General features: G+C 37.1%; 3 protein-coding genes across 5 annotated transcripts; all 3 read left to right on the plus strand.

Moving 5' to 3' along the window:
- Positions 1-433: 433 nt before the first annotated feature.
- LOC126630582 (probable serine/threonine-protein kinase At1g01540) lies at positions 434-3622 on the plus strand. The gene is made up of 7 exons (XM_050300710.1): positions 434-1161; positions 2012-2116; positions 2202-2324; positions 2436-2606; positions 2710-2839; positions 2935-3144; positions 3233-3622. The coding sequence occupies exons 1-7, from the start codon at positions 608-610 to the stop codon at positions 3260-3262; spliced, it is 1323 nt and encodes a 440-aa protein (XP_050156667.1). The 5' UTR covers positions 434-607; the 3' UTR covers positions 3263-3622.
- Positions 3623-9052: 5430 nt separating this feature from the next.
- LOC126627914 (protein BPS1, chloroplastic-like) lies at positions 9053-11810 on the plus strand. 3 transcript variants are annotated; one of them, XM_050297480.1, is made up of 2 exons: positions 9053-9226; positions 10526-11810. In XM_050297480.1, the coding sequence occupies exon 2, from the start codon at positions 10539-10541 to the stop codon at positions 11595-11597; it is 1059 nt and encodes a 352-aa protein (XP_050153437.1). In that variant the 5' UTR covers positions 9053-9226; positions 10526-10538; the 3' UTR covers positions 11598-11810. The 3 variants fall into 3 exon arrangements, with proteins under 3 accessions (XP_050153437.1, XP_050153438.1, XP_050153439.1); XM_050297481.1 differs by lacking the exon at positions 9053-9226 and adding an exon at positions 9258-9415; XM_050297482.1 differs by lacking the exon at positions 9053-9226 and adding an exon at positions 9260-9411.
- A 5450-nt stretch (positions 11811-17260) lies between these two features.
- Positions 17261-22343, plus strand: LOC126627913 (mitogen-activated protein kinase homolog MMK2). The gene is made up of 6 exons (XM_050297479.1): positions 17261-17723; positions 18866-18995; positions 19476-19613; positions 20446-20778; positions 21121-21304; positions 21651-22343. The coding sequence occupies exons 1-6, from the start codon at positions 17560-17562 to the stop codon at positions 21821-21823; spliced, it is 1122 nt and encodes a 373-aa protein (XP_050153436.1). The 5' UTR covers positions 17261-17559; the 3' UTR covers positions 21824-22343.
- The last annotated feature ends 1813 nt before the right edge of the window (positions 22344-24156 follow it).

Genomic DNA, 24156 nt, shown 5'->3' on the forward strand with positions numbered 1-24156 from the left:
ATTCCGAAAAATTATTGAGATTATATAAAGATAAGAAATCCGAAAGCTTATTTATTTAGTGATAAGTGGCACTCAAAATTTCTTTGGAAACTTTATTTTAATATGGTAATTAAATTTAATTAACCAATAACATAAGATCTTTGATAAATATTAGTTTACAAATTTGGTTTAAAATTTTAATTTCCCCAGCATTACACTTAAAAAAAAAAAGTTTTAACGAAAAACTCATGGTACTGTTTATCTTAACGAAAAACCATATTTTTACACTAAAAAGTCAAACTTAGTACTCTTCATTTTACCCTTTATTTTATCATTATCGTTAAAACTCAAAATTTTTAAGATATTTCCATTAATTTTCTTTTAAAAAAAGGCCACCCTCCAAAAAATAATAAAATAGATAAAATGAAACTAAAATAATGACACAGAGACAGATCATTTTTTTCATATTCATATTTATACAAACCTCGTAACATCTCGAGCTTTCAAAACTCTGAAAATACTTTGCATCGATTCTCCGATGGCAGGAAAATCAAACTCCGGAGACCCAATGCGACGGAACCCACAATCCAAGCAGTGAACTGTCTGAGCCATTCTCTTAGTATTCGCAATGTCGTTGTACGACGCGGCGTTTGTGAACTCGCAGCTCTCGAAACCGACATCAATCTTCGGGCTCCGTCTCTGGGTCGTCATTGGAATCCTTGTCGGTTCTCTGATAGTCCTGATCCTCTTCCTCCTCTCCCTCTGCCTCACCTCCCGTCATCGCTCCCGGGCCCACAAGGCCAATCCCAAGCCCACCGCCGCCGACTTGCCCCCTACTCCAGTCAAATCGAAGGAAATCCAGGAAATCGTCAACGACCTCCACGTCGAGATCGGGAAGCCGGAGCACCGGGTGGTGGTGTATTCGGACCGGGCGTCGAGCGGGGAGAGCAGGGGGACATTGAATAGCGGGTGCGAGACGGCGTCGTTTGGGAGCGGGAATGTGGTGGGGCCGGAGGTGTCGCATCTGGGTTGGGGGAGATGGTACACTCTGAGGGAGCTGGAGGCGGCGACGAATGGGTTGTGTGAGGAGAATGTGATTGGGGAAGGAGGGTATGGGATTGTTTACAGTGGGATTCTCAGTGACGGGAGTAAAGTTGCTGTCAAGAACTTGTTGAATAACAGGTACTTTGTTTTTATTTATTTTTTACAATTTTCTTCTAAGATTGAAAGTTTTTTTTATTTTTTATTTTTTGTGAATTTTTTATTTCTGGATTGATTTGGATATGGGTTGGTGGGGTTTTTCTGATTAGATAATATTTTATGATGAATTTTTTATGTTAGATGATGAATTTTTGATGTTTTTATTGTAATATTTGACATTAGATTGATTATTTTCAGTTGAATTATGCTTGGTTGCTGAAAAATAGAAGTTTTTTTGGCGTTGGGATATGTCTCATAATTGTGATACAAATTTTTACAAGGATAGAAAGATGGGTTAGGTGTAACAGTATCAAGTTTTTCTGGTCTGAGTAACTGTAAGAAGTTGACTTCAAGGATTTTTGTTCTTCCTCTGTGTGTATATATACACATACATATATGTACTATATATTTTAGTTCTGTTTCTGCATTTTCTCGGCAACCAAACAGGGTACTTCTGTGTATCGGCGTTTCACTGTTCGGTTATCTTTTATTACTGAGTCCCTTTTCTCCGGTTATTCTTGTCTTGCGTTTGTTAGAATTGTGCTGCAAAGTTGCATACTCAACCCATCTTCTTTTTTAAGTTTCTTGTGCTTAGTCAAGCTTGAATTGATGAAGATGGCATCAGAATCAGTTTCTCACTTTACTCTCTCTTCACACTGCACAATTTGACTTATCTCAAATGTCTTTTCGTTGTCACTGTTCGTACTTTAATGTGTATGGCTGCATTGCCAACGATTAACTGATTGGTACTTTGCGCCTTGCCTTTTGGATATCCCAATATCTTTTATGCATGTGAGTTACGCATTTGCTTATGATACTGGCTGATCTTCAGGGGTCAAGCAGAGAAGGAATTTAAAGTGGAGGTGGAAGCAATTGGGCGTGTGAGACACAAAAATCTTGTAAGATTACTTGGATACTGTGTTGAGGGTGCATACAGGTACTGACGTTTTATCTTATAATTTGAGTCTGAGGTTCTTGTTGTGTGTTTAGAGATGTTATATAAGTTCTGGTTTCTTTCGTAGGATGCTTGTGTATGAGTACGTTGACAATGGCAATCTGGATCAGTGGCTTCATGGGGATGTTGGTGAAGTCAGCCCGCTAACATGGGATATCCGTATGAATATTATACTGGGAACAGCAAAAGGGTACTCGGATTAAATTAGTTTTGCTCGACTATTCTTTTACTTTCTCAAAAAGAATAAGATAGATTCATATTGATGTATATAAGTGACCTTTGGGGTTCCCTCATTGTGCAGGTTGGCCTATCTTCATGAGGGTCTTGAACCAAAGGTTGTTCATCGAGATGTGAAATCTAGCAACATACTAATTGATCGCCAGTGGAACCCCAAAGTATCTGATTTTGGGCTTGCTAAGCTCCTGTGCTCCGAGAACAGTTATGTGACAACTCGAGTGATGGGAACATTTGGGTTAGTTCTCATTTTCATTTAAAATTTTATTTACAAATTTATCTTATCATATGCAGAGTCATATGTGCTTGAAAATCAATCTTATATTTGGTGGTTACTTTAGTTATGTTGCACCGGAATATGCTTGCACTGGAATGCTGAACGAGAAGAGTGATGTTTATAGCTTTGGAATACTTATTATGGAGCTTATATCCGGGAGAAGCCCCGTTGATTATAGTCGACCACAAGGAGAGGTTAGGTTTTGACCCTTTCCGCCCACAACCCCCCTCATTTATCAAGTTTTCTTCCCCTGCTACTAACTGTAATTGAATTTAATGAAAATTATCAGGTGAATCTAGTTGAATGGTTAAAAACCATGGTTGGGAAACGAAAAGCAGAGGATGTGGTTGATCCCAAGCTGCCCGAGAAGCCTGCTTCAAAAGCACTTAAACGTGCTCTGTTGGTTGCTCTTCGATGTGTTGATCCTGATGCCACAAAAAGGCCAAAAATGGGACATGTGATCCACATGCTCGAGGCTGATGACTTGCTATTCCGTGATGTATGTACAATTGAAAACTAATCTCATGATTCTTGATCGCCGTCTGTTCTTAATATAAAACTCCTTATCCAATGTCATTGACATGCAGGAACGCCAGCCTGGTAGAGATGCGTCCTGATCAGACCCTGATTCTCAACAGCACAATCACGTTGTTGTGAAGATAAATGAAAACACTTGAGCGAAAGGACTTCTGATACTAGTGAAGGTTATACCGGTAGGAACCATCACCAACCTACGAGGTGGAGATAATGCCCCGAGAGGATTGCGTGACTAACATCTTTATCTCCAGGTTTCTGAAGCTCATATTTCTTCTACCCTGATTTTTGTTGTATGTTCAATAATTTAAATCCTCTTCCTGCTTAGTTGCATATTTTTTAGGACGTGCACCGAATTCGGATGCACTTGTACAATTCAAACAATTTGTTCTTCATTCTCATAGGAAATATAATTCATTACTGTTGCATCAAAAAATATATAATTATATATATGTGTATGTATGTATTCTTTCTCAGTTTAGGCATTGATAAAGTTACTTATGTGCATTCCCTTTCAATTTGATTGTCCACCACATTCCAGTTGCGTTAAGGAATGAATTGTTTAATACTTGTATTGTTCATGTTGGCTTCCAACTTCCTGTCACCATCAATGCCAGCCTCAATGTTAGATGGTGATGAGCTGTAGACCCCTTAACGAGGACGCACAAATAAAACTGGTTGTAAACTTTCAATTTGAGTGACACCATGTCGACAATAAATTGTATATGTAAGGGTTTGTTCCCTTTCATTGATGTCCTAGTGCTTCTCAGATCATTTTTAATTAAACGTTTTGTACAATTTCACGTTTGTGTATGCTCCCTAAATTTAACATGATGTTTAGGTCTACTTTTATATAAATCACTTTTGCTCATAAGCGTTTTTATTATTAGAAAGTGCTCTTATTAAATGTTGAAATTTTTATTGAAAATCCAACTACTTTTTGAAAAAGCATGTAGCAAGTTATCCATAAAACACTTCTACGACCCTTTTGCTTTTGGAGTGTGCTATCCACATATTTTATTTTACTTCTCATACACCTTTTGATAATTTATGTCTATTGATCTTCTTTAATTCATCCGATCTGACGGTCGATAATTAAAAAAATATGTGAAAAGTAAAATAGGATGTGTAGATCTCTGTTTTTGCTTCACCAATGCAATCGCCTGATTTGTTTTTCTTCTAGTGTTTATATTTTTGACCTTTTCAACGCATTTGTTTGCGTAGCGTAAAAGTTGAAATGTTTGACTTGGGCATGAATTTTAGTCAAAAAAGCAATGTGCAGCTGGGCCAATATTCCCAAGTAATTGCCTACAATTCTCAAACCTAGTGTGAGATTTACTACTGACACTTGTTAGCAAGCAATGAGTCTTTTGCTCTAACAATTACCGACTCATTTGTGCTTCATGTAGAAGCACCTAGGGGTGGAAAAAATTTCAAAAAATCCCGAACCGAACCGAAAAAATCCCAATCCCAAATCAAAAATTTCTCAAACCGAAATTTCCGAAATTTTTGGGATGCTATCCCGAACCGATCCTGAAATTTTGTATATATATATATTTATACATATATGTTATTCTTTTATAATTGATTATGGACTTTATGGTTTGAACTTATTACAGAGAATGGAATATGTTATGAATTATGATATGGCGTAAGCAATGTTGTTTTATTTATGTTGAAACCAAGAATGTTGGATCAGCTAGTTACTATGCTTGCGTCTCTTTACTGTTTACACCAATAAATGGAGCTTGTTGGCATTGTAAATATGAATTTTACATATGCAGATTACTGGTAAATGGACAGCAAAGCAGCGCAAGGTAGCAATGCTAGTCAATCAGGTTTCAAGCAAAGTTTACAGTTTGCAATCCAATGCTTGTGCCCCGATATGAGATTATATTTGCATTTAAACTAGCAAGAGATGCAATAGATTCTCAGTCTCAGACTAACCAGCCCGCACAATCTATCACTTCCAAGAATGTGAATGAGACTTGCTTGATATGTTTGCACAATCTAACAATTCATTCAATGAGTTACATAAGCATAATATGTCAATTTTAGTCCAAAAGCCCAAAACCATTTATGGATTCCCGATTTGTCCCGAAATCCCGAAACTATTTCGGGATTCCCGAAAATTGGGATTTCCGAAAATTTGATTTGGGATCAGTATTCAAATTAGGATTCCCGAAAAATTTGATTTGGGAATTGGGACAAGGGTTTCGGTATGAGATCCCATACCAAACCACCCCTAGAAGCACCCAATCACTTTTCTCTAACTAACAATGAAAATGACAACTGTTGGCAAAGATTAACTTTGCAAGTTGTGACCCATATTCCCAAATAATTGAACTTGCAGGCACCACTAGGGGTGGTTGGGTATTAGATCCCAAATAAAAAATGGGATCCCAAATTTCAAATCAAAAATTTTTGGAACAGGAATTTAAATACTAATTCCAAATCGAAATTTCAGTATTCCTAATTTTCGGGATTCTCGAGATATTTTCGGTATTTCGGGATGAATTGGGATTGCATTTTGGCTTTTGGTTCGGTTCGGTTCGGTTCAAGATTCTTGAACCATTGAATGTGTAATCCCTATTTCCATACCGAAAGGTTCAAGATCGGTTCGGTATGGATTCCAAAAAATTCGGTACTTTCGGTTTGAGAATTTTGCGGTATAGAATTGGAATTTTTTTTATTTGGTTTGGAATTTTCGGGAAAAATTTCCAGGCCTAGGCACCATTAACATTAGGAAAATCTTATTTAAACTCATTTAACCTGTCTTTACATCCAACTTACTCTTTGCACCCATATTATTTTTAATTAAACTATCAATATCTTTTTAAACCCAAATTTACTACCTAAACTACCTTCACAAACCCAATTCAATATGTAAATTTATCTTTTACACCCAAATGAAAAATAAAAAACCAAAAAATCAAAGCATTGTCTTCTCTGACATTCTCTCCTTCCAACAGTTACTTTTGATGGAGTCTCCATCACCCTCTACATCGTTGCTCTCTTAAGTTAGTTCGTATTTGTCAGGACTTTATAGTATTGGTCAATTTTCTCATTAGATTTGTTGAGGGGAGTCCTTGAATTGCTACTTACTCATTCGTTTCATTGCAAGAGCCAATTTTTAATATAATTAATTGCAGCACAATGCATGTTATTATTTGACATATCCTGGGTAGAATTTAAAGACTTAAGTTGTTAAAGATGTTTTTGAAATTAGGCTCTCACGTGCATCATATGTGCTGCATACAAGTTTATGTTTCCATGTTTTCAATTTGAGCTTGCATTAAACTTTATTAAGATTTTTATTTGTTTCTTCCCTCAACTCTGTCCAACTTTTAAGGGATTGAATATGATGGGTTTGCATGCACGCCATACCCCTCCACCCTTCCTCTGTACAAAAAAGGAAGAGAAAACTCCTCCCTTTCCCGTCCACTCCATGCGTTCCCATTTCAGTCGGGCATAGGAGAAGGGGTAGTTGGCTTAGTATAGATTGTCAATAGTTCAAAATTACTATCCATCCGTACAAAAGGGCTTGTTTTTCACTATAAGTGTGTCTTATGATTTTTGTCATAATAGAACGTAGGAGAATGATACTTGATGATGATGGTTAGATTTGATTATTGGGTGTGGGTTTATAATCATTTTTATTATTAGTTTTTATCTTGTACTTTAAGGTAATTATGCAATAAGATAATAAAGTAATTTACAGTTACAGTTTAAGTTGGGTGTAAAGAGATGTTACATGGGTTCAAATAAAATTTCCCTTAACATTATAATTCAAGATTCAAGTAGTTAAAAGCGTTTACCTATACGAAAATTTGTGTTAATTCTCTCATTTCCGACATGGCTTATTTTAGAGAGAGAAATATTATTAAAACCCTTGTTATATCAACCTCGCAAGACTACTACATTGTAAAAATAAATAAATAAAAAGATAAAAAAATCTTATATGTATTTTGTTTTTTAATATAAGCGATAACAAAATAGAAATTTACACAAAATCTCAATTGTAAGGATAATTATTTTCGACACATTAGTTTTGTCACCACCATGAGCTTCATCACCATTATACAATTATTACCTCACGAATGATAATAACGTACAAGTTTCTCTATATCATAAATCACAATTCAAATATATAAAGTTTCAAACGAAAAAAAAAAGGTTATTCGATAAGAAATTTGTAAATCAAGTAACTGTCTTTGCATTTGACGTTATATGTTCTATTCCACTCCCTAGTTGTATTAGTAACACTTGTATCAACGAAAAAAAGTCAATCTAATTTTTAAAGTCCCAAAAAAAAAAAAAAGTGAGAATTGGATTTAGACAGTAGCAAATTTTATCTTCTGGAAATGATTTCGAATTTTTTTTATAGGATTTATATACAAAAGATTTTTGAAATTGACCCATATCATTAAGATGGTATTTGAAATTGAAAATCAATTAATATAGTCCATAAGAATATGTATCGCAAATCAATGTGGTCCTTCTGTCACAATTCTGTAAAAAAAAATTGTTATGTACTGATGTGACACATAAATGGCTCCCACAAGTTTTGTTTTTTTTTTTAAATCATAATGGTCCCTGAAATTGACCCACACCATAAAGATGATCTTTGAAATCGAAAATTAATCAATATAATCCTAAAATAGATGTATCAAATCAATGGGGTCATTTTGTCTTAATTCTATCAAAAATTTGTTATGTGCAGATGTGGCACATAAATGGACCCAATAGTCTAACTAAATAAAAAATGAATTTCTTCAGCAAAAAAGAAAAAAAAAAACTAGAAATAGGTTTAATAATTTAATAGTTAGGTCGTACCCAGTGCACAAGGCTCCCGCTTTACGCAGGATCTGGGAGAGGTGAATTAATAATAATTTAATAGTTAATTAAAAAAATTGTCAACACAAAAACTCGGTCCCACAATCACCTATGAGCCCAACCCACTCCTCTACTTCCATATATGGTAGCCTTAGCCAACTCTTCCCTAAAAAAGAAAACTCTCAAGACACCATCCTTTTCACTCTTTGACACCCTTCATCAAATTGGACTAGGATGGAAACCACCTTTGGTTATGGCTTGGATTGGTAACAACTTTTGTGACTCTATCGTCTACATTTGGGTGATCAACAACCTTACAACCTTAATCTCGAAGAGCTTGTTGGGCGCTCCCCTAGTGATCTTGGTGACGCGAAGAATGGCAAGCTCAGCCTTGAGATAATCTCATTGTGTGAAAAGGTGTTTTGACAACTTTTTAAATTAATTATTAAACCCACATCAGTACATAACATAATTGTGACCGAATGACCACATTAATTTGTGACACCTATTTTTCAAGGACTACGTTGACCAATTTTCTAATTCAGGGACCGTCTTGATTGTGTGAGTTAATTTCACTGAGCAATTGTGATAAAAACTCTTACATATTGTGGACCCCATTTATATGCAACATCAGCACATAACATAATTTTTGATAAAATTGTGACGGAATGACCACATTTATTTGTGACACCTATTTTCAAGAACTACCTTGATAGATTTTCAAAATTAGAAATAATTTTAATGGTGTTAATCAATTTCAAAAACCATTTGTGATATAAATCATATTTTTTATATTGAAATTCAATTTAAAAGTGAAATATGAACAAATGTATACATGGAAGAAAACGTGCACGAAAAAATCAGGGCCCAAGCTCAAAGGCCCGTAACAAAACCCATCCTCTAACCATCAATACCGTTCATCTGGTGATGACAGCCACGTAACCCGGCCGCGTCGCACACAAAGCACAATCGAAACCGTCCGTTCCGTCAACGTGCAACCCCAGCATAACAACCGAAGGTCCTCGAACCTCAACGGAAATATCACCGACGCCCACGTGTCGCCCTCTCCCCTTACATCCTCGGGTGAGCCTATTACTGTCCTTCACCCACTTGTAAACAGCAGCCTCACATTTTCAACGAAGACATCCAAATACCGAGTCGCCAAAGCTCCAATCTTTCATCGAAATTTCTCGATTTCTCCTCTGAATCAGGTACAAATCTCTCTCTCTCTCTCTCTCTCTCTCTCTGTTTAAAATATAATTAGGCTAAATTGTTTCAAGTTTACTTTTTTTTTTCTTTCCCAATTTCTGTTTCGCATAGATTGACTTTAGGGTTAGGGTTTTTTGTTTTCAATTTATCAAATTTCGGTGTAGATTTCTGAAGATCTAACGGTTAGGTAGGTGAGTGGGTCTATTCCTAGAAATGTTAATTTGTTAATTTTTTTTTGTATATGTTGTTTGATTATGCTTGTATTTCTGATTTGAATTTTTATTTCTTTTTATGTATCTGTATGTGATTTGATTAGGTTAGCTTTAATTTTTGTTTAATTTTGTTTTAGAAGCTTATAATTTTGTGAGGTTGGTGTTTATATCTTTGAAGCTAAAATTTATGACTTGAAAGTTTAAACGTTTGTGTAGAAATTTGGGGGTTTTGTTATTAATTAGGTATGGGTAGGATTTTGAGTGTTGGTATTTGTTCGCTGCCCGTTTGGTACTGTACGAAATGGCCGAAAATAGGTAGCAAAGCATGTAAGCTATTTTTATTTTCGTTGTCATACAGATTTTTCTTTGCTTCGTTGTATTTTGGTTCTGTCAGGTGGAATACAGAATTTCAGATAAGGTTCAGATTAACTGTTTTTCTTTTTTTTTTTAAATTTTTTTAAAATTATTTTAATTTTTTATAATTCCGTAAAGAGAAACATAAGATGAAGAGGATTTGTTTTTTGGTGGTTTGGGGGAGGGAGTCATAGCTTATTGTATATGCTTAACTTGGTTAAATTGATTTTGAATGTTGCTTGAAGAGTGGTAATAACTCATCAAACACGCATGAAATTGTTTGAACTGTTGAAATTGCATGCTATTATAATGGAAGAAATGAACGGGACGTACCTGTGCTTTTCAGTTTATCTGTTTGCGGCTGATTTTGTCAACTCAACTGGGCTTATGTTTTCGGTGATTACTGCTTAGTTGGTCATTTACATAATTTTGTTATTCTACTGCCTGGAATCATGTGGAAGGTTGCATAATATGTTTGTTAGAATTCTCCTGCTGTCATCTCCCGGATGACTAGAGAGGCTGATTTACAACCTGATAACTCATCATGTTTATGTCTCCCGGATAATATGTTTGTTGAATTCACTTTTTCTTCTGCTGTCATCTCTCGGATGACTATAGAGGCTGATATACAACGTGATATCTCATCATGTTTAAGTCTTCCTCACTTTTGGTTTTGGATGCCTTTTGAGATTGATTTCCTATACGATATCTGATCACATTTTCTTCTTCTTGCAGTGAATACACAATAATGAGTCGTCCACAAGAACCACACCGACCGTTCTTCCATTTCGGAAATCCCTTTAAGATGATTGCACCAAAGGGTTCCCAGCTGTCTCCAAGGCTTCTTGGACTGTTGAACACTTTTGAGGAAACATTAGCTGGGAGGCTAAGAAAGCTTAACCCAAAAGACAAGGATGATGTCCTCAGCTTGTCATGGATGAAATTAGCTATGGAGTCTCTCTGTGGAACTCATAATGACATAAAATCTCTCATAGCTGAAATCGATCTCCCTGTGAGTAACTGGGATGAGAAATGGATTGATGTGTACTTGGACATCAGTGTGAAGTTGCTCGATGTATGCATTGCTTTTAGCTCTGAGATCTCACGTTTAAACCAGGGGCATCTTTATCTTCAATGCGTCTTGCATAATTTGGATTCAACTTCTTCGGACCAATTTATTCGGGCCCGTTCTTCACTTGATGGATGGAGGCATCATATTGGTTCAACAAACCCCAGAGTTGAGAACTGCAGCACCATTTTGGACAAGCTTGTGGAATCCCTTGACCTTCCGAAGGTTAAGAACTCAGCAAAAGGGAAACTTTTGATGCGTGCTATGTATGGAGTTAAGGTGTTGACAGTATCTGTTTGTAGTGTCTTTGCTGCCGCCTTTTCTGGTTCCGCAAAGAAGTTGTTAGACTTGAATGTTGCAGAGACATATTTGTGGGCACAAGCGTTTAACGATTTACAGGGTAATGTAAATGGGGAAATTAGAAATGTATTTTCTAGTGGAAGAGTCATGGTACTGAAAGAGCTGGAAGCAGTTGATGATGTTGTTAAGGAACTGTATCCCAAGATCCAAGATGGCGTTGGCCTCACTGAAGGGAACACATTCAAGAATTCTGTTTCAGACCTGGACAGGAAGGCGCAGAAACTTTCTCAAGGGCTAGATCTTCTTACAAAAGAAGTGGATGGCTTTTTCCAAATCCTTTTAGCAGGACGTGATACATTGCTTTCCAAACTAAGATCAGGTGGATCAGTCTCAGAACGGATGCTGACGGGAAATGTGGAAGGTCGGTTGGTGAGATGAATGATGATCTTAGCAAGCCAACCTCTCTTATATATAAAGATGGTTTTAGGTATGGGGTTTTATGTTTTCTTATTTTTGTTAGTATACGATCGTGTATGGTTTGTAATCGGTATGTTGTGAGTTATAGTAGTTATATTATTATTGTACTGGCGTGTCTAAGTGTAAAGTTGTACTATGGATTGCTAATGATATATAAAAGGGTTTGGTTTGAAATTGTGGGAGTCTGCTATTCGACTGCTGGTTCTGTACTGCTGGTTCTGTTCTGCGATATTTGAGAATCACTGTCAATTCCTCAGCGTTGGTCCGGGGATCGCACCACTCGAACCTTTTTTTTTTTCATACTTTTCCCAACTTTTCGCCTGTAGTTTATTATCAAAATTCACTTGCTGACGGTTTTTGATGTCTAGCTTCTGCCGTGGATGATTACCAGCGGGAAGTTTCTCACTCGGTGTGACAAACAGGTATTTGATACATTGAATTTTTGTAGACATGACTTTGGTGTGCATTTTGCAATCAGAAGAAGGTGTTCGTAGAATGTGTCCTTTGTATCTGGTTCTAACCACTTGCTGCTTCATCATCCTCAAACGTTTTCCATGGAAGTTTTCGGTTAATCCCAACTATCATTTAGGACTTTTAGAATGCATTTGTTGCACCGGACTATCTCGAACCGGACTAACTTTAGGACTAAGCTGAACTTGCTTAGAACAGATTAAACTGAACTGATTTAGTGAAACGTTTGGTGCATAGTTGAGCTAAGAAGCAGGACTCTTATATTGTGTTACTTAATCATTATCTATTAATATTTCCTTATTAATTTAATCTATATCTATTAATATTATATTATTACTGTATTTTTCTAGAATCATCTTTTTTCCTATTTGTTTATCCGCTCACTGTCTTCTTCCCCTCTCCCCTGTTTCCCCCATTTTCGCCCACTGTTATCTGTACCACTGTCTCCTCCCCTCTCCCTATTTCCTCCCGCTTCACCTCAAATTACTTTGGTCTTCTTTTTCTTCAAAGTTTGAAATTTTGTATTTATTTGTTTCGCCTCAAAGGAAACGACTTGGCGCAAGAGCTGGAGCTCTTGGGTCGCGGATGCTGCTGAATTGCGGAGATCGTTCTCGAGTCCTAAGTTTTCTGGGTCTGATTCCTGTTCAATCGACGAAAATGAAAACCCATTTCCGCATATCGATAAAGGCGTTCCTTTGTGAAGCAAAGAAGGGAAATCTGGGCTGTGGGTTCGTCGGGAAGCCAAGAGGGCGTTGGGTTCATGGGATGATGAAGATCGGTGAGAAGGCATGATTTTGGTGACTAGGTTCACGGGAGGTGGTGGAGACGGGATTAGCAATCCCCTAGTTTTCGGGGTCTCGTTGAGAACAACTAACGAAGGAATTAGTTGACACGAGTCCAACTTAGTGTCATTAATTGTAGTCCCTTCTTGCACCAAACACAGACTGGTAAACAACCAGTCTAGTCAAGATCAGATCGAATGTTCATCTACAGTTGGTTTGGATGAGATTCGAGAAATTCCAAAAAGCTTTACAAGTTTTGGTCAAGAACACCGGGTTTTAGAAGACAAGTCTTAGGGTGCCTTGCATGAGTATTCAATTTAGAATCAAGATATTTTGTCGCGCACTTTTGGGCAGATTCTGGTCATTATTAAGTGGCCAGATCAGCCCCTAAATCTCCGCTGGTGCGCAACTGAACTTGACACTACCCATAGTGGAAGCGCAAGTAAAGTAGGATTGGTGGCAAATGGCAACGGTAGGAATTTGGTGAAGTATTATTGGTTTCATCACTTGACAACTAGAGTTCAGACAATGTGTGTGCACACTAGTTCAGACAATGTGTGTGCACACGCATAATCATAACGGTCTTTATGCACATGATATAACTTGATTACTCGATATGACGAGGATCAAAAGAGGGCAAACACTTCCTTACCAACTAAGCTAACTTACGTCTACAATCACGCAATGTTTTAATTGAATGAAGACGTAAGGCGACAAGCAGGGGTAGATATATTGAGGGGCAGGGGGGGTCAGCTGCTCCCTGAACTTCGGTTAATGTCTAAGGATAACTTTGAGTGCTGACTCTTCAAACTTCAGTGAATGTCCATAGATGACTTGGGTGCTGCCCCTTTAAATGTTGGAGTTGCCCTTCATATATGCCCTTTAACTACTTGATAAAATGCATTAGAGAGGTGTTGCCCATTTACAGTCTAGTCCTAATATTATTTACCTTTTGCTTATTTGTTGGTTGTGATTACAATTGTAGGAAGAAAAAAAGAACCAAGTAAAAAACTATCCAAAAATGCATGCAAATGGTGATATTAGAGAATAACAAAACATCATCATTCTCGGACAAACATATTAATGGGATGCAATGATATCAAACATTGTTAGGGCTGGTTTGGTATTGCTGTGCTTTGAAAAAAAGCTGCTGTGAAAATAAGCGGCTGTGCTGTGAGAATAAGCGGCTGTGAAATAAATCAGCAGAGTGTTTGGTAAACTTTTTTGTAAAAGTGCTTTTGGAAAAAAAAGCAGTCAAATAGTGGGTCTTTTCATTAAAGAAGCACTGTAGCTCCGTGTGCTTTGAAAAAAAGCCATTTTTCCAAAGCTGCAAATAGCAGCTTCAGCTTTTTCCTTTGATTTCAGCTTATTCTCACTGCAGCTTCCAAAATAAGCCATTTTTTTTCAGTTTACCAAAGACCTAAAACCCTCACAGCTTTTTTTCATGGGTGCTTTTTTTTTAAGCACCTCACTCCCAAACTAGGTCTTAGTGTGTTCAAGATAAGTGTGTTCTTTGTTAAGCATTCATATGGGATGGCCTTGGAACATATTAGTTACCCACGCAAATGAAGCATTAACATGTATGCAGTATGCCTTTCCAAATGACTTCAGACCTACCAAGATTCGATGAAATGACGATATGCATGCTATTTATGTTTAAAAAAAAATTTGGACGCTGCGCGCGCTATTCTTATTGACCTCCCTAATATTATTTCTTGGATCCATCACTGGCGGCAAGTGCATTAAAATGATTCCATCAAGAATATCCCACCGGTCAATGATTGTATATATAGTTTGTAGGAAGCTTTTAAGGGAAGACATCTTCATTTTTTTTATAAAAATCCAAACCGTTTATTTTTTTCAAGTTGCATTTCATAGATCATTTTTATAAAATATTAGCCAAATTAGAAATATTTGAGACATATAATTGAGTTTAAAGAAATGGACAAACACTTGTTCTCTAAAAAACATTGAAATTTCACTGTGATAATTAAATAGGCAAATGGTTTCGAATTGAATTAAATTTTTTAATGATGATTTTTGAATTAAGACTTATAAAATAGGCGGTTCGGATCGTTGAAGTTGAATATGAAGTGAATTCCACAACTAATTCTCATTTTTTCTATAAAAAAATGAAAATCTCTTTCCTTTAAAGGGCCTGATAGTTTGTATATATGATAAAAAAATGTATGATACGCTTCCCCCAACCAAGACGTAAGACTCAACGGTTTAGGTTGAATAATATGCACCAGGAGGAAGAAAGTGGAATGTGGAATGTGATTGTCCAGTCTGCGTTTCTATTACGCAGAGACTGGTGCTTTCTAATTTCTTTTATTTGTCCAACACAAAAATGTCAAAAATGGCATAAGCGTTACGATTTGACTTGTAAATGGAAGACTTTGCTTTTGCATAAGAGCAAGTCCACCCCTAAGGACTTTGTGCAAGCACTCAATGCATTTATCCACTCAAGTGAACAGTAATAGACCCTAGTGAACAGTAACAGACCAAAGCATCTCCACCCCTAAAAAAATGCGCTGGCACCCAGTGCATTTATTTGGTATGTTTTTTTTTTTTAAGTTTATTTCGGATATGATTTTTAACCAATTTTGGATAAAATTTCAAATAAACTTAAAAAAAAACACACTGAAATAAAATTACATACTCATCAAATAAACTTAAAAAAAACACACTAAAATAAAATTACATAAACTCATTAAATAAACTATAGAAAGAAAAAAATAATTTTTTTTAAATTTTCTGTATTTTTTAATAATTTTTCTGTATTTTTTAATAAATTTTAATTAAGTTAATTAATCTGGACCGTTGATCTTTGATCGAACGGTCCAGTTTAAAAGTAAAATTTAAATTTTTTTTATTGTTGGAAATCCAACGGTCTAGAAAAACTAGCCGTTGGAAATCCAACGGCTATCGTGAAGCCACGTCGCTGAGCCCAAGTGGGCTGACACCTTTTCAGGTTTCCCTGAAACCCACTCGCGCCTTGCGCGCTTGTGTTGCACGCGCCTGAGAAATAGGCCGGCTTCTGGGTCAGTCCAAAATGTGCTAGGCTGTTGCCTGGCATGGGCTGGGTGCCAGGCAATGTAACAGGCTGGAGCAAAAAAACAAGGGGCTGGCCTATTTTTTTGGCTGGGTGCTGGGGAGTTGGTTTTGGGGTGGATTTGCTCTAACGTGAATGTATGCATACATAAGTTCATACGGTGGTAATTTAATTAGGTCACTTTCAACATTGCATATTCCACCTACCACCTACCAAACCAATGGATCAAATCCAATCTCTTTAGAAATCATCTACCCTCTAAAGATACCGCCCCAACCACCACCTATTCAAAGGGCATGAGTGCCCTACTTATCTATTTCAAGAATTCAATTAGAACCAAAGTTCAAAAGTTCAAAACTTCGACTTTTAGCCTTTCTCAAATTGTTTTTTATAGTATCGGGGGTGAGATAGTAGGCTTTGTTCACAATGAGTTAGTAATAATGTAGTTCACATTCATTTTTGAAGAGAATCGAACTTAAAATCTCTCACTTGCAAGTGAAGAGGAATATATGTAGTATTAAATAACTATTTCTTTCCATTTTGAAACAAGTAATTGGTGTATATACTTGAGTCATCGCCATTAATGAATTACTCATCTGTGATTATGCTTGAATCATCACCATTGAATTACTCATCGGTGAATGTACTTGAGTCGTACGTCACCATTGAGTATTAAATATTCTTGCTCAATGACAATCAACACTATCCGAATGACAGTCAATAAAATGCTCCCACATAACAATGTGACCAAAAGGGCAATATTTTTTTCAAAACGAGAGAACCTGTGCTACTTTATTATTACTTCATGTCATTTTTTTATGCACGCGTGAATGTGTGGTATCATAAATGATCAATATCGGTAAAAAGAATATTATTCTACTATTATAAAACATGAGAAGACTTTTGACTTTCCCTTCAACAAAACTTCTTGCTATTTGGAGTAACAAGTATTCTCAGTTGTTTTAATCGTTAGATTTGATATTTATATTTTTAAACTAAGATCTAAGGATCCAAGGAAAGCCCTCCTATCAAAACCCAACACGATTTTAAATTTTAGTTATATTTTTGGCTATATTTTTTTAACAAATGAAATCATCTACATTAAAGGGAAGGGATAAACTTAATCTCATAATTAGCTAGTAATAATGTGGTTTAAATTTTTCTTTGACGAGAATCAAATCTAAGACCTATCATATATAAGAATAATACTATTAGACCTTAGTATTAAGTGATTAATACAAAGCACATGAAATCAAGACGCCACACCAAAACCTCACAAAAAGAAGAGTTAAAAAGTCCATTTCTTTCACGGGTCACCCCAGTGTTTTCCAGTTCAAAAGCCCTCCTTGAAAGCTCTCTCTCTCTCTCCCCTTGCACACTACTCCCCAGATTTCTTTGGAATTTCCCAAAAACCCCAAAAAGAAAGAAAGAAATGTGAAAACCTTTTCAAATTACAGCTACAGACACCCCTCCCCGAATTTTGCATTAGTAGCAGCTCTCCTCCTCCATTACCTCTAAAGCTCCTCCACAGCTCTCTCTCTCTCTCTCAGCTTTCTAGACCCGAAATCCTATCTGGGTCTCGAACCTTTTCGGATTCGGACCCCCCGGGTTGACCATGGAGTCCGGCGCTACTCCGGCTAGTGACCACAACATCAGAGGGGTGCCGACCCACGGCGGACGCTACGTTCAGTACAATGTGTATGGCAACCTCTTTGAAGTTTCCAGGAAGTATGTCCCGCCCATTAGGCCCGTCGGCAGAGGGGCTTATGGTATCGTCTGGTAAGATTCAATTTTTATTGGGTTTGAGCTTTTCTTGTTATCTTTACTGGGTTTTGAGATTTTAGTTTTAATTTGTTATCTTTGGATTTCCTTTTGATTGTTTGATTGCTGTTGCTTGAAATCTTTGAGAATAGTTTTGTTATACTATTTGAAGTTCCTGCTGTTTATAGAAAGTGGATTTGAGTTAGTTTGGTTCAAGAAGCGGGAAAAGCACTTTCTGATCGTGATCTAACTTTTAGTTAATTTAATCTGAGTATATGTGGATTGTGAATTTTTTAAGATTTTACTCGGGAAATTTATCTGGATTTGTTAGGGATTATTTTTATTTTTGTGGGTTTTGTTTTCTTGTGGAGTTAATGCGATTTTTGGTGTTTTGCGGTGGGGAAGTTTTGTTGGTTGGGGAATTTTGTGTATGTAATCAGGAAATAACTTGAGGTGTATGGAAGCTTAGTTGGTTTCTTTGTGTGCAGTAATCCAGTTTTATTCATATTTCCATGTGGTTTAAATGAGATTTCAAAGCTGTTGATTTGTGTTTTTAAGCTGGGTTTAGTAATGTGCTATGTATCCTTTGGTGGAAGTTGTAGTCCACAAGTGGATTTTAGCTGTCTCAATGAGATTGCAATTCTGTGAAAATATTGAAGTTGAAAAAAACCGTGCGTCATCAATGTTCTTTTGAGTATATCTTGAAGAGATATATGCTCTGCTGAGCTCAGCTAAGCCATTATCCTAGAAAATCAGGATTGAGCACATCAAGTTGTATTCCGTGTTTTTTAGAGTTGTCAATGTGAATCTTTCTGCCTATTAGCCTATTCATAGCTCAAATATTTATTCCATCTCTAATTGAAATCCTTCCTTGCAAATTCCACCCATATTAGTTTCCATCTCCCCTTGCCCCTTCTTTCAATTACTGAAATTGACTCTGTCTTCCCTCTTGGTATATCTCTAAGTCTTCTATCTCTCTGTATTGGGTCATTGTGACTTAGTGAAGTAGTGTGTCTCAGATGCAGTCTTCTTTTTTTTGGTCGTGTGAATGATGTGATATGTAAAGTTTATCAATGAGAATTTGTTTTCTATTCATTTGACTTACATCTTATGAGTTATAACAAATTTGAAAGTAGATGATTTTTTTTGGTTGCATTCAGTGCTGCTGTCAACGCTGAGACTCGTGAGGAGGTTGCCATTAAGAAGATTGGTAATGCATTTGACAACAGAATAGATGCCAAAAGGACTTTACGAGAAATTAAACTTCTTCGGCACATGGATCATGAAAATGTAATTTTTTGTGACCTTCTGTCGTTCATGTTCCTATTGGGATCTCTTATGTCATTTATGTACATCCTATGTAACAGGCTTGCAGATATTTTGTGTTTGGCCCCTTAAAACAATTGGCTTTTCTTGTACATGTGTTTAAAGAATTCCATCTTTTGCAACCTGTGGTAGTAGAAGACTCACTTAAAATGATTATTTTGTGTAGTTCTGTTGATATACAAATATATTTCAGAGGCCTTGAGGGGGCATGTTTTGACTTCTGCTCTACCAGCCGCAATGCGGGTTTCATACAAGGGTTTCTAGAATGGGCAGTGTTTCCCTGCAATAAAACCCTGCCTTAAGCACCTCAATGAGATCTCTCATGAACTCAGTTCTCCCTGTTTGCACATATTTTGATAAAAAAACTTAAGAATCCAGATCATGCTAAATAATTTTTTCCTGTATTTCTGGAGTCAACAGCTTACAAGTTAGTTCTTTCTGCAGGTTATTGCCATCAAAGACATCATACGGCCTCCACAGAAGGAGAACTTCAATGATGTCTACATTGTTTATGAATTAATGGACACTGATCTTCATCAGATTATACGGTCCAACCAACCATTAAATGATGATCATTGTCGGGTTGGCCTTCTTTTCTTAATTTTTGTTGTACTTTTTGTTTTTGGTCAATCTGTTTATGTTATACTTGCTATGCCATTTGATTCTTGAAGTTAGTATTGTTGAGCATCCTATGGAAAGTTTTTAAGCTTTTAAGAATAGTTTCTTGGTTTATATTATGTTTGTAATGCCATTTGAATATAGTAACTGTACGTTCTTGTAGTTCATGTGGATGAGAATCCTCAGGAGGGCAATGAATTGTTGACATTAATTTCTTTTTCTGTTTGTTCGAACCGAGCACAATAGCGTTCTAGGATTCATACAACTGACCCCACTTAATGGGAAAAGGCTTTATTGTTGTTGTTGTTTTGTTCAAACAACCAAGATTTCATAGTTATATTCCAGATTCTATTTGTTAGGTTATCGGTGATGGCAATATATGCTTGTCACTGAAGTAGGTTGAATTAAGCAACTAATGAATATGGTACACATTGATAGCTTTATATGCAGTCGAATCTTTTCATATATATTTCCATAGCTTGATAATAAATCGTGAGAAATGATGTTCCTCTCATCTTAAAACCAAGGTTCTGGTCCTTTGCTTTGTTAGCTTGTAGATCAATGAGATGACATGTTTCTTTTATTCTTTAGTTGGAACTTGAACGATGGATTTACATTTCCTAGTTTTCTGAAGCTTTCATATTCGGAGTGACTATAGTTTAGAACTTTTACTTGCGATAACTAAGATAAAATTCTCTGCATTTTAGCCTTGATTATCAACCATTCTCATGACCATGATTTCGGTTATACATGTCTGAGATCTCACTAATTTGTTGTTTAAATTCAACCTTTGCAGTACTTTCTGTACCAGTTGTTACGAGGGCTCAAATATGTACATTCAGCAGGTGTTTTACATCGTGATTTAAAGCCCAGCAATTTGCTCATGAATGCAAATTGTGACCTTAAGATTGGAGATTTTGGTCTCGCAAGGACAACATCCGAAACTGATTTCATGACTGAGTATGTTGTTACTCGTTGGTACCGTGCACCTGAATTGCTGCTTAATTGTTCGGAGTACACAGCAGCAATCGATATATGGTCTGTAGGTTGCATTCTAGGTGAAATCATGAACAGAAAACCCCTATTCCCTGGCAAAGATTATGTACATCAGCTGAGACTCATAACAGAGGTATGATTTTTTGGTCTTTCTAACTGAATTTAGACTGTTATGCCACTGGTTTCTACATTACAAACAGGTCATACTTTTAATGAGAATTCGGAGAAAACCTTTTTTTTCACTTAACGAGCGGAAGAGGTTCCATCTGCTTTACATTTGGTTATGTTTCTTGTTGCCAAGTGTTAGACAGTGCATAAACTGTACTGATTCTCTGGAAAGTATTAATAATGAATTTCTAATAAGATTAATTTGTATAGTTATGGGTGTGAAGTAGACAATGAACGTGTCTCATAATAATAATCTTTCAAACGATCTTGGCCAACTGGTGCAATGTTTTCCTTTTGTGTTCAACAGCTCTTAGGCTCACCTGATGACTCCAGCCTTGGATTTTTACGAAGTGATAATGCTCGAAGATATGTTCGACAACTACCTCAGTACCCAAAGCGGAGCTTCTCTCTTGGGTTTCCTGATATGTCTCCTAGCGCTATAGATTTGCTAGAGAAGATGCTTATCTTTGACCCAAACAGGCGTATTACAGGTATACTTAGTTATTGTGTTGCACTTCAACCAGTTTGGTTATGACATAAATGATATTGGGGATCTCAGAGTCCTGCAGGATTTTCTATGAACTGGAACTTACTAGTTACCATTCCTATCTTCTGGCGGAAAGTTTTGTGATGTTTAGATTTAGAAACAGCAGTGCATGTATTGTCATTCTCAAATACGGAGTTCTGCAGTACTTTAAGAATGCTTGGTAAACAAATTGTGCATATAACTTTTGTGAGAGAGCTTATTAATAGAGCAACTGGAGCCATTTTACTCGCTGATGATTTTCTTCTTTGTTAATTGCATTGACGATTGTTTTTCTCCCCGGTGCTTTGCAGTTGATGAGGCTCTTTGCCACCCATACTTGGCGCCTCTTCATGATATAAACGAGGAGCCTGTCTGCCCAATGCCTTTCAATTTTGATTTTGAGCAACCTTCGTTTACTGAAGAGAATATCAAGGAGCTCATCTGGAGAGAGTCCGTAAGGTTCAATCCGGATCCTATTCAATGAGGGTCATCGTATGGTATAATCTGTCGTATGCTCTTAGAAAGTAATCTCAAAACGGATTACAATCATATTCTACATAGAACCCACTGGATCCTCCAGGAGAATGAAATTATAAAAACTTTGCTGGACCAATCGGGATTTCCTGAGAAATCGCCCTGAGATGTCATTCATTCAACATTAACACGTATTTGGATGTCTGTATCTGTTAAATGTGTGAAGGGGATTCTAATATGTGAGTCTCTAGAGCTCCAATCCCTCAGTGGTGCAGGTTCGTGCTGGTTAGCGGCTTATAATCCGATGAGGACTATCACCGGCCAGCACCGATGTAAGATCCGATAGTGTTGCAGTTGTATCTGTTTAGAATGGTAGTCCTAGTGTGAACAGTTGCTTTTTGTCATGAAAACCCTTGGCTCTGTATATTATGCATTTCGCCTTCGGGCTTCTTTCCACTGTTAGGACTCCTACGAGACAAATTCCCGCTTTGTTTCGTTGTGAAAATCTAATAAAATGCCTTGCTTAGAAACTTCTAATAACAGGGGTGTGTCGAAGGAGAAAGAGGGTGTGCAACAATCATTTTCCTTCCGAATTTCATGTACTCGAAATATTGCTGGAGGGAAAAAAATAGCAAGGGTTTATGGCGGTCTGATAATTTAGCTTTTACTAGACGACGGTGAAAAACATTAGTTGTTGATGCACAAAAACGGAGGTTTTGGAACAACGTAAATCTGACCGTGAATCTGCATGAAATGTAAATGTAAATAACACAAGATGTATCGTGATTCACTCCAAGGTTTGGGTTACGTCCACACTGATTGTATTTCTCTGAGAGTATTTGTGAGGGAGAGTGTGAGAGTTTTGCTCTAGATAGGAGAGGCTTAGGGTTTGTGAGGGTGAGGAGGCCCTTTTATAGAATAAGGGCTCCTCCCCTTTTTACATATTTGCTCATTCTTTTATTACATAATTACATTTGAGTCCCCCGATTATTTATACGAGGTCTAAATACGGATGCCCCAAGTATGGTATAAACAGTAGTCCTCCAAGTTTTCAATCAAGAGAGTCTTTTGGCTGGAGACTTGAAATTCAGTCTATGTGTGGGCTGAAGTAACTAGATGCTGCTTTGAACTGATGCTCGATATGAGGCAGTGCTCAATCTGAAATGATGCTCATCTAGAAGTTGCACATGTTACGAGGTTGCTTGGCTTGTGGCTTATGTTGCTTTGGTTGGCTCAGCTTGTGGCGTTGAAGGTGAGGGAGTCCCTTTTATAGAATAAGGGTTCGCTTCTTAATACATGAATGATGGGCTAGAGTTGATGTTCGCGGCGAGGCGGTTGCTCAGTAGGCGGCGACGCTCTCTAATGATGGTGAGGGAGTCCCTTTTATAGAATAAGGGCTCGTTCCTCAATACATGAATAATGGGCTAGAGTTGATGTTCGCGGTGAGGCGGTTGCTCAGTAGGCGGCGATGCTCTCTAATGATGGTGAGGGAGTCCCTTTTATAGAATAAGGGCTCGCTCCTCAATACATGAATAATGGGCTAGAGTTGATGCTGCTCTAATGATGGTGAGGGAGTCTATTTTATAAAATAAGGGCTCGCTCCTCAATACATAATTAATGGGCTAGAGTTGATGCTCTTTAATGATGGTGAAGGAGTCCCTTTTATAAGGGCTCGCTTCTCAATATGTAAATAATGGGCTAGAGTCTCCCAAGTATTTTTCATGAGGCCCAGTTGAGGCCCAATATATGGTACATAATGTAGTCCCCCAAGTCTTCGGTCAATAGAGTTTGTTGGCTGGAGATTTCAAATTGAATCCATGTATGGGCCAAAGTGGCGGTTGTTCGTAGGCGGTAATTGTATACCTAGCACTGAAGCTTTGTAGGTGAAGCTTTGTAGGTGAAGCTTTGCAGGTGAAGCTTTGCAAGTGAAGCTTTGAAGCATAAGCTCTGTAAATGAAGCTTTTAAAGCTAGAGCTTTGTAAATGAAGCTTTTAAAGCTGATTGACATGAGTGATGCTCATGAATGTTTATGTTGATTGACATGAGTGATGCTCATGGATGTTGTCATGAATGATGCTCATGAATGTTGACATGAGTGATGCTCATGAATGTTAACATGAGTGATGCTCATGTATGTTTATGTATGATTGACATAAGTCGTGCTCATGTATAATTTTGAAGTACTGGGTGTACTTTTGATCACCTGGTTGGTGGTAATAGCAGTAGGCTGCTGAATAAATTTGGAGTACTGAGCGTACTTTTGATCACCTGGTTGGTGGTAATAGTGACAGGTTACCGAATAATTGTGGAGTACTGGGCGTACTTTTGATCACTTGGTTGGTG

Source organism: Malus sylvestris, chromosome 7, assembly GCF_916048215.2.
Source record: "Malus sylvestris chromosome 7, drMalSylv7.2, whole genome shotgun sequence".
NCBI lineage: Eukaryota > Viridiplantae > Streptophyta > Magnoliopsida > Rosales > Rosaceae > Malus > Malus sylvestris.

Coding starts and splice junctions, on each gene's coding strand:
- LOC126627914 (XM_050297480.1), top strand. CDS start 10,539: ATGAGTCGTCCACAAGAACCACACCGACCGTTCTTCCATTTCGGAAAT.
- LOC126627913 (XM_050297479.1), top strand. CDS start 17,560: ATGGAGTCCGGCGCTACTCCGGCTAGTGACCACAACATCAGAGGGGTG. Junction 18,996..19,475: donor GGCACATGGATCATGAAAAT/GTAATTTTTTGT, acceptor TTCTTTCTGCAG/GTTATTGCCATCAAAGACAT. Junction 19,614..20,445: donor TAAATGATGATCATTGTCGG/GTTGGCCTTCTT, acceptor CAACCTTTGCAG/TACTTTCTGTACCAGTTGTT.
- LOC126630582 (XM_050300710.1), top strand. CDS start 608: ATGTCGTTGTACGACGCGGCGTTTGTGAACTCGCAGCTCTCGAAACCG. Junction 2,325..2,435: donor ATACTGGGAACAGCAAAAGG/GTACTCGGATTA, acceptor CTCATTGTGCAG/GTTGGCCTATCTTCATGAGG. Junction 2,840..2,934: donor ATAGTCGACCACAAGGAGAG/GTTAGGTTTTGA, acceptor GAAAATTATCAG/GTGAATCTAGTTGAATGGTT.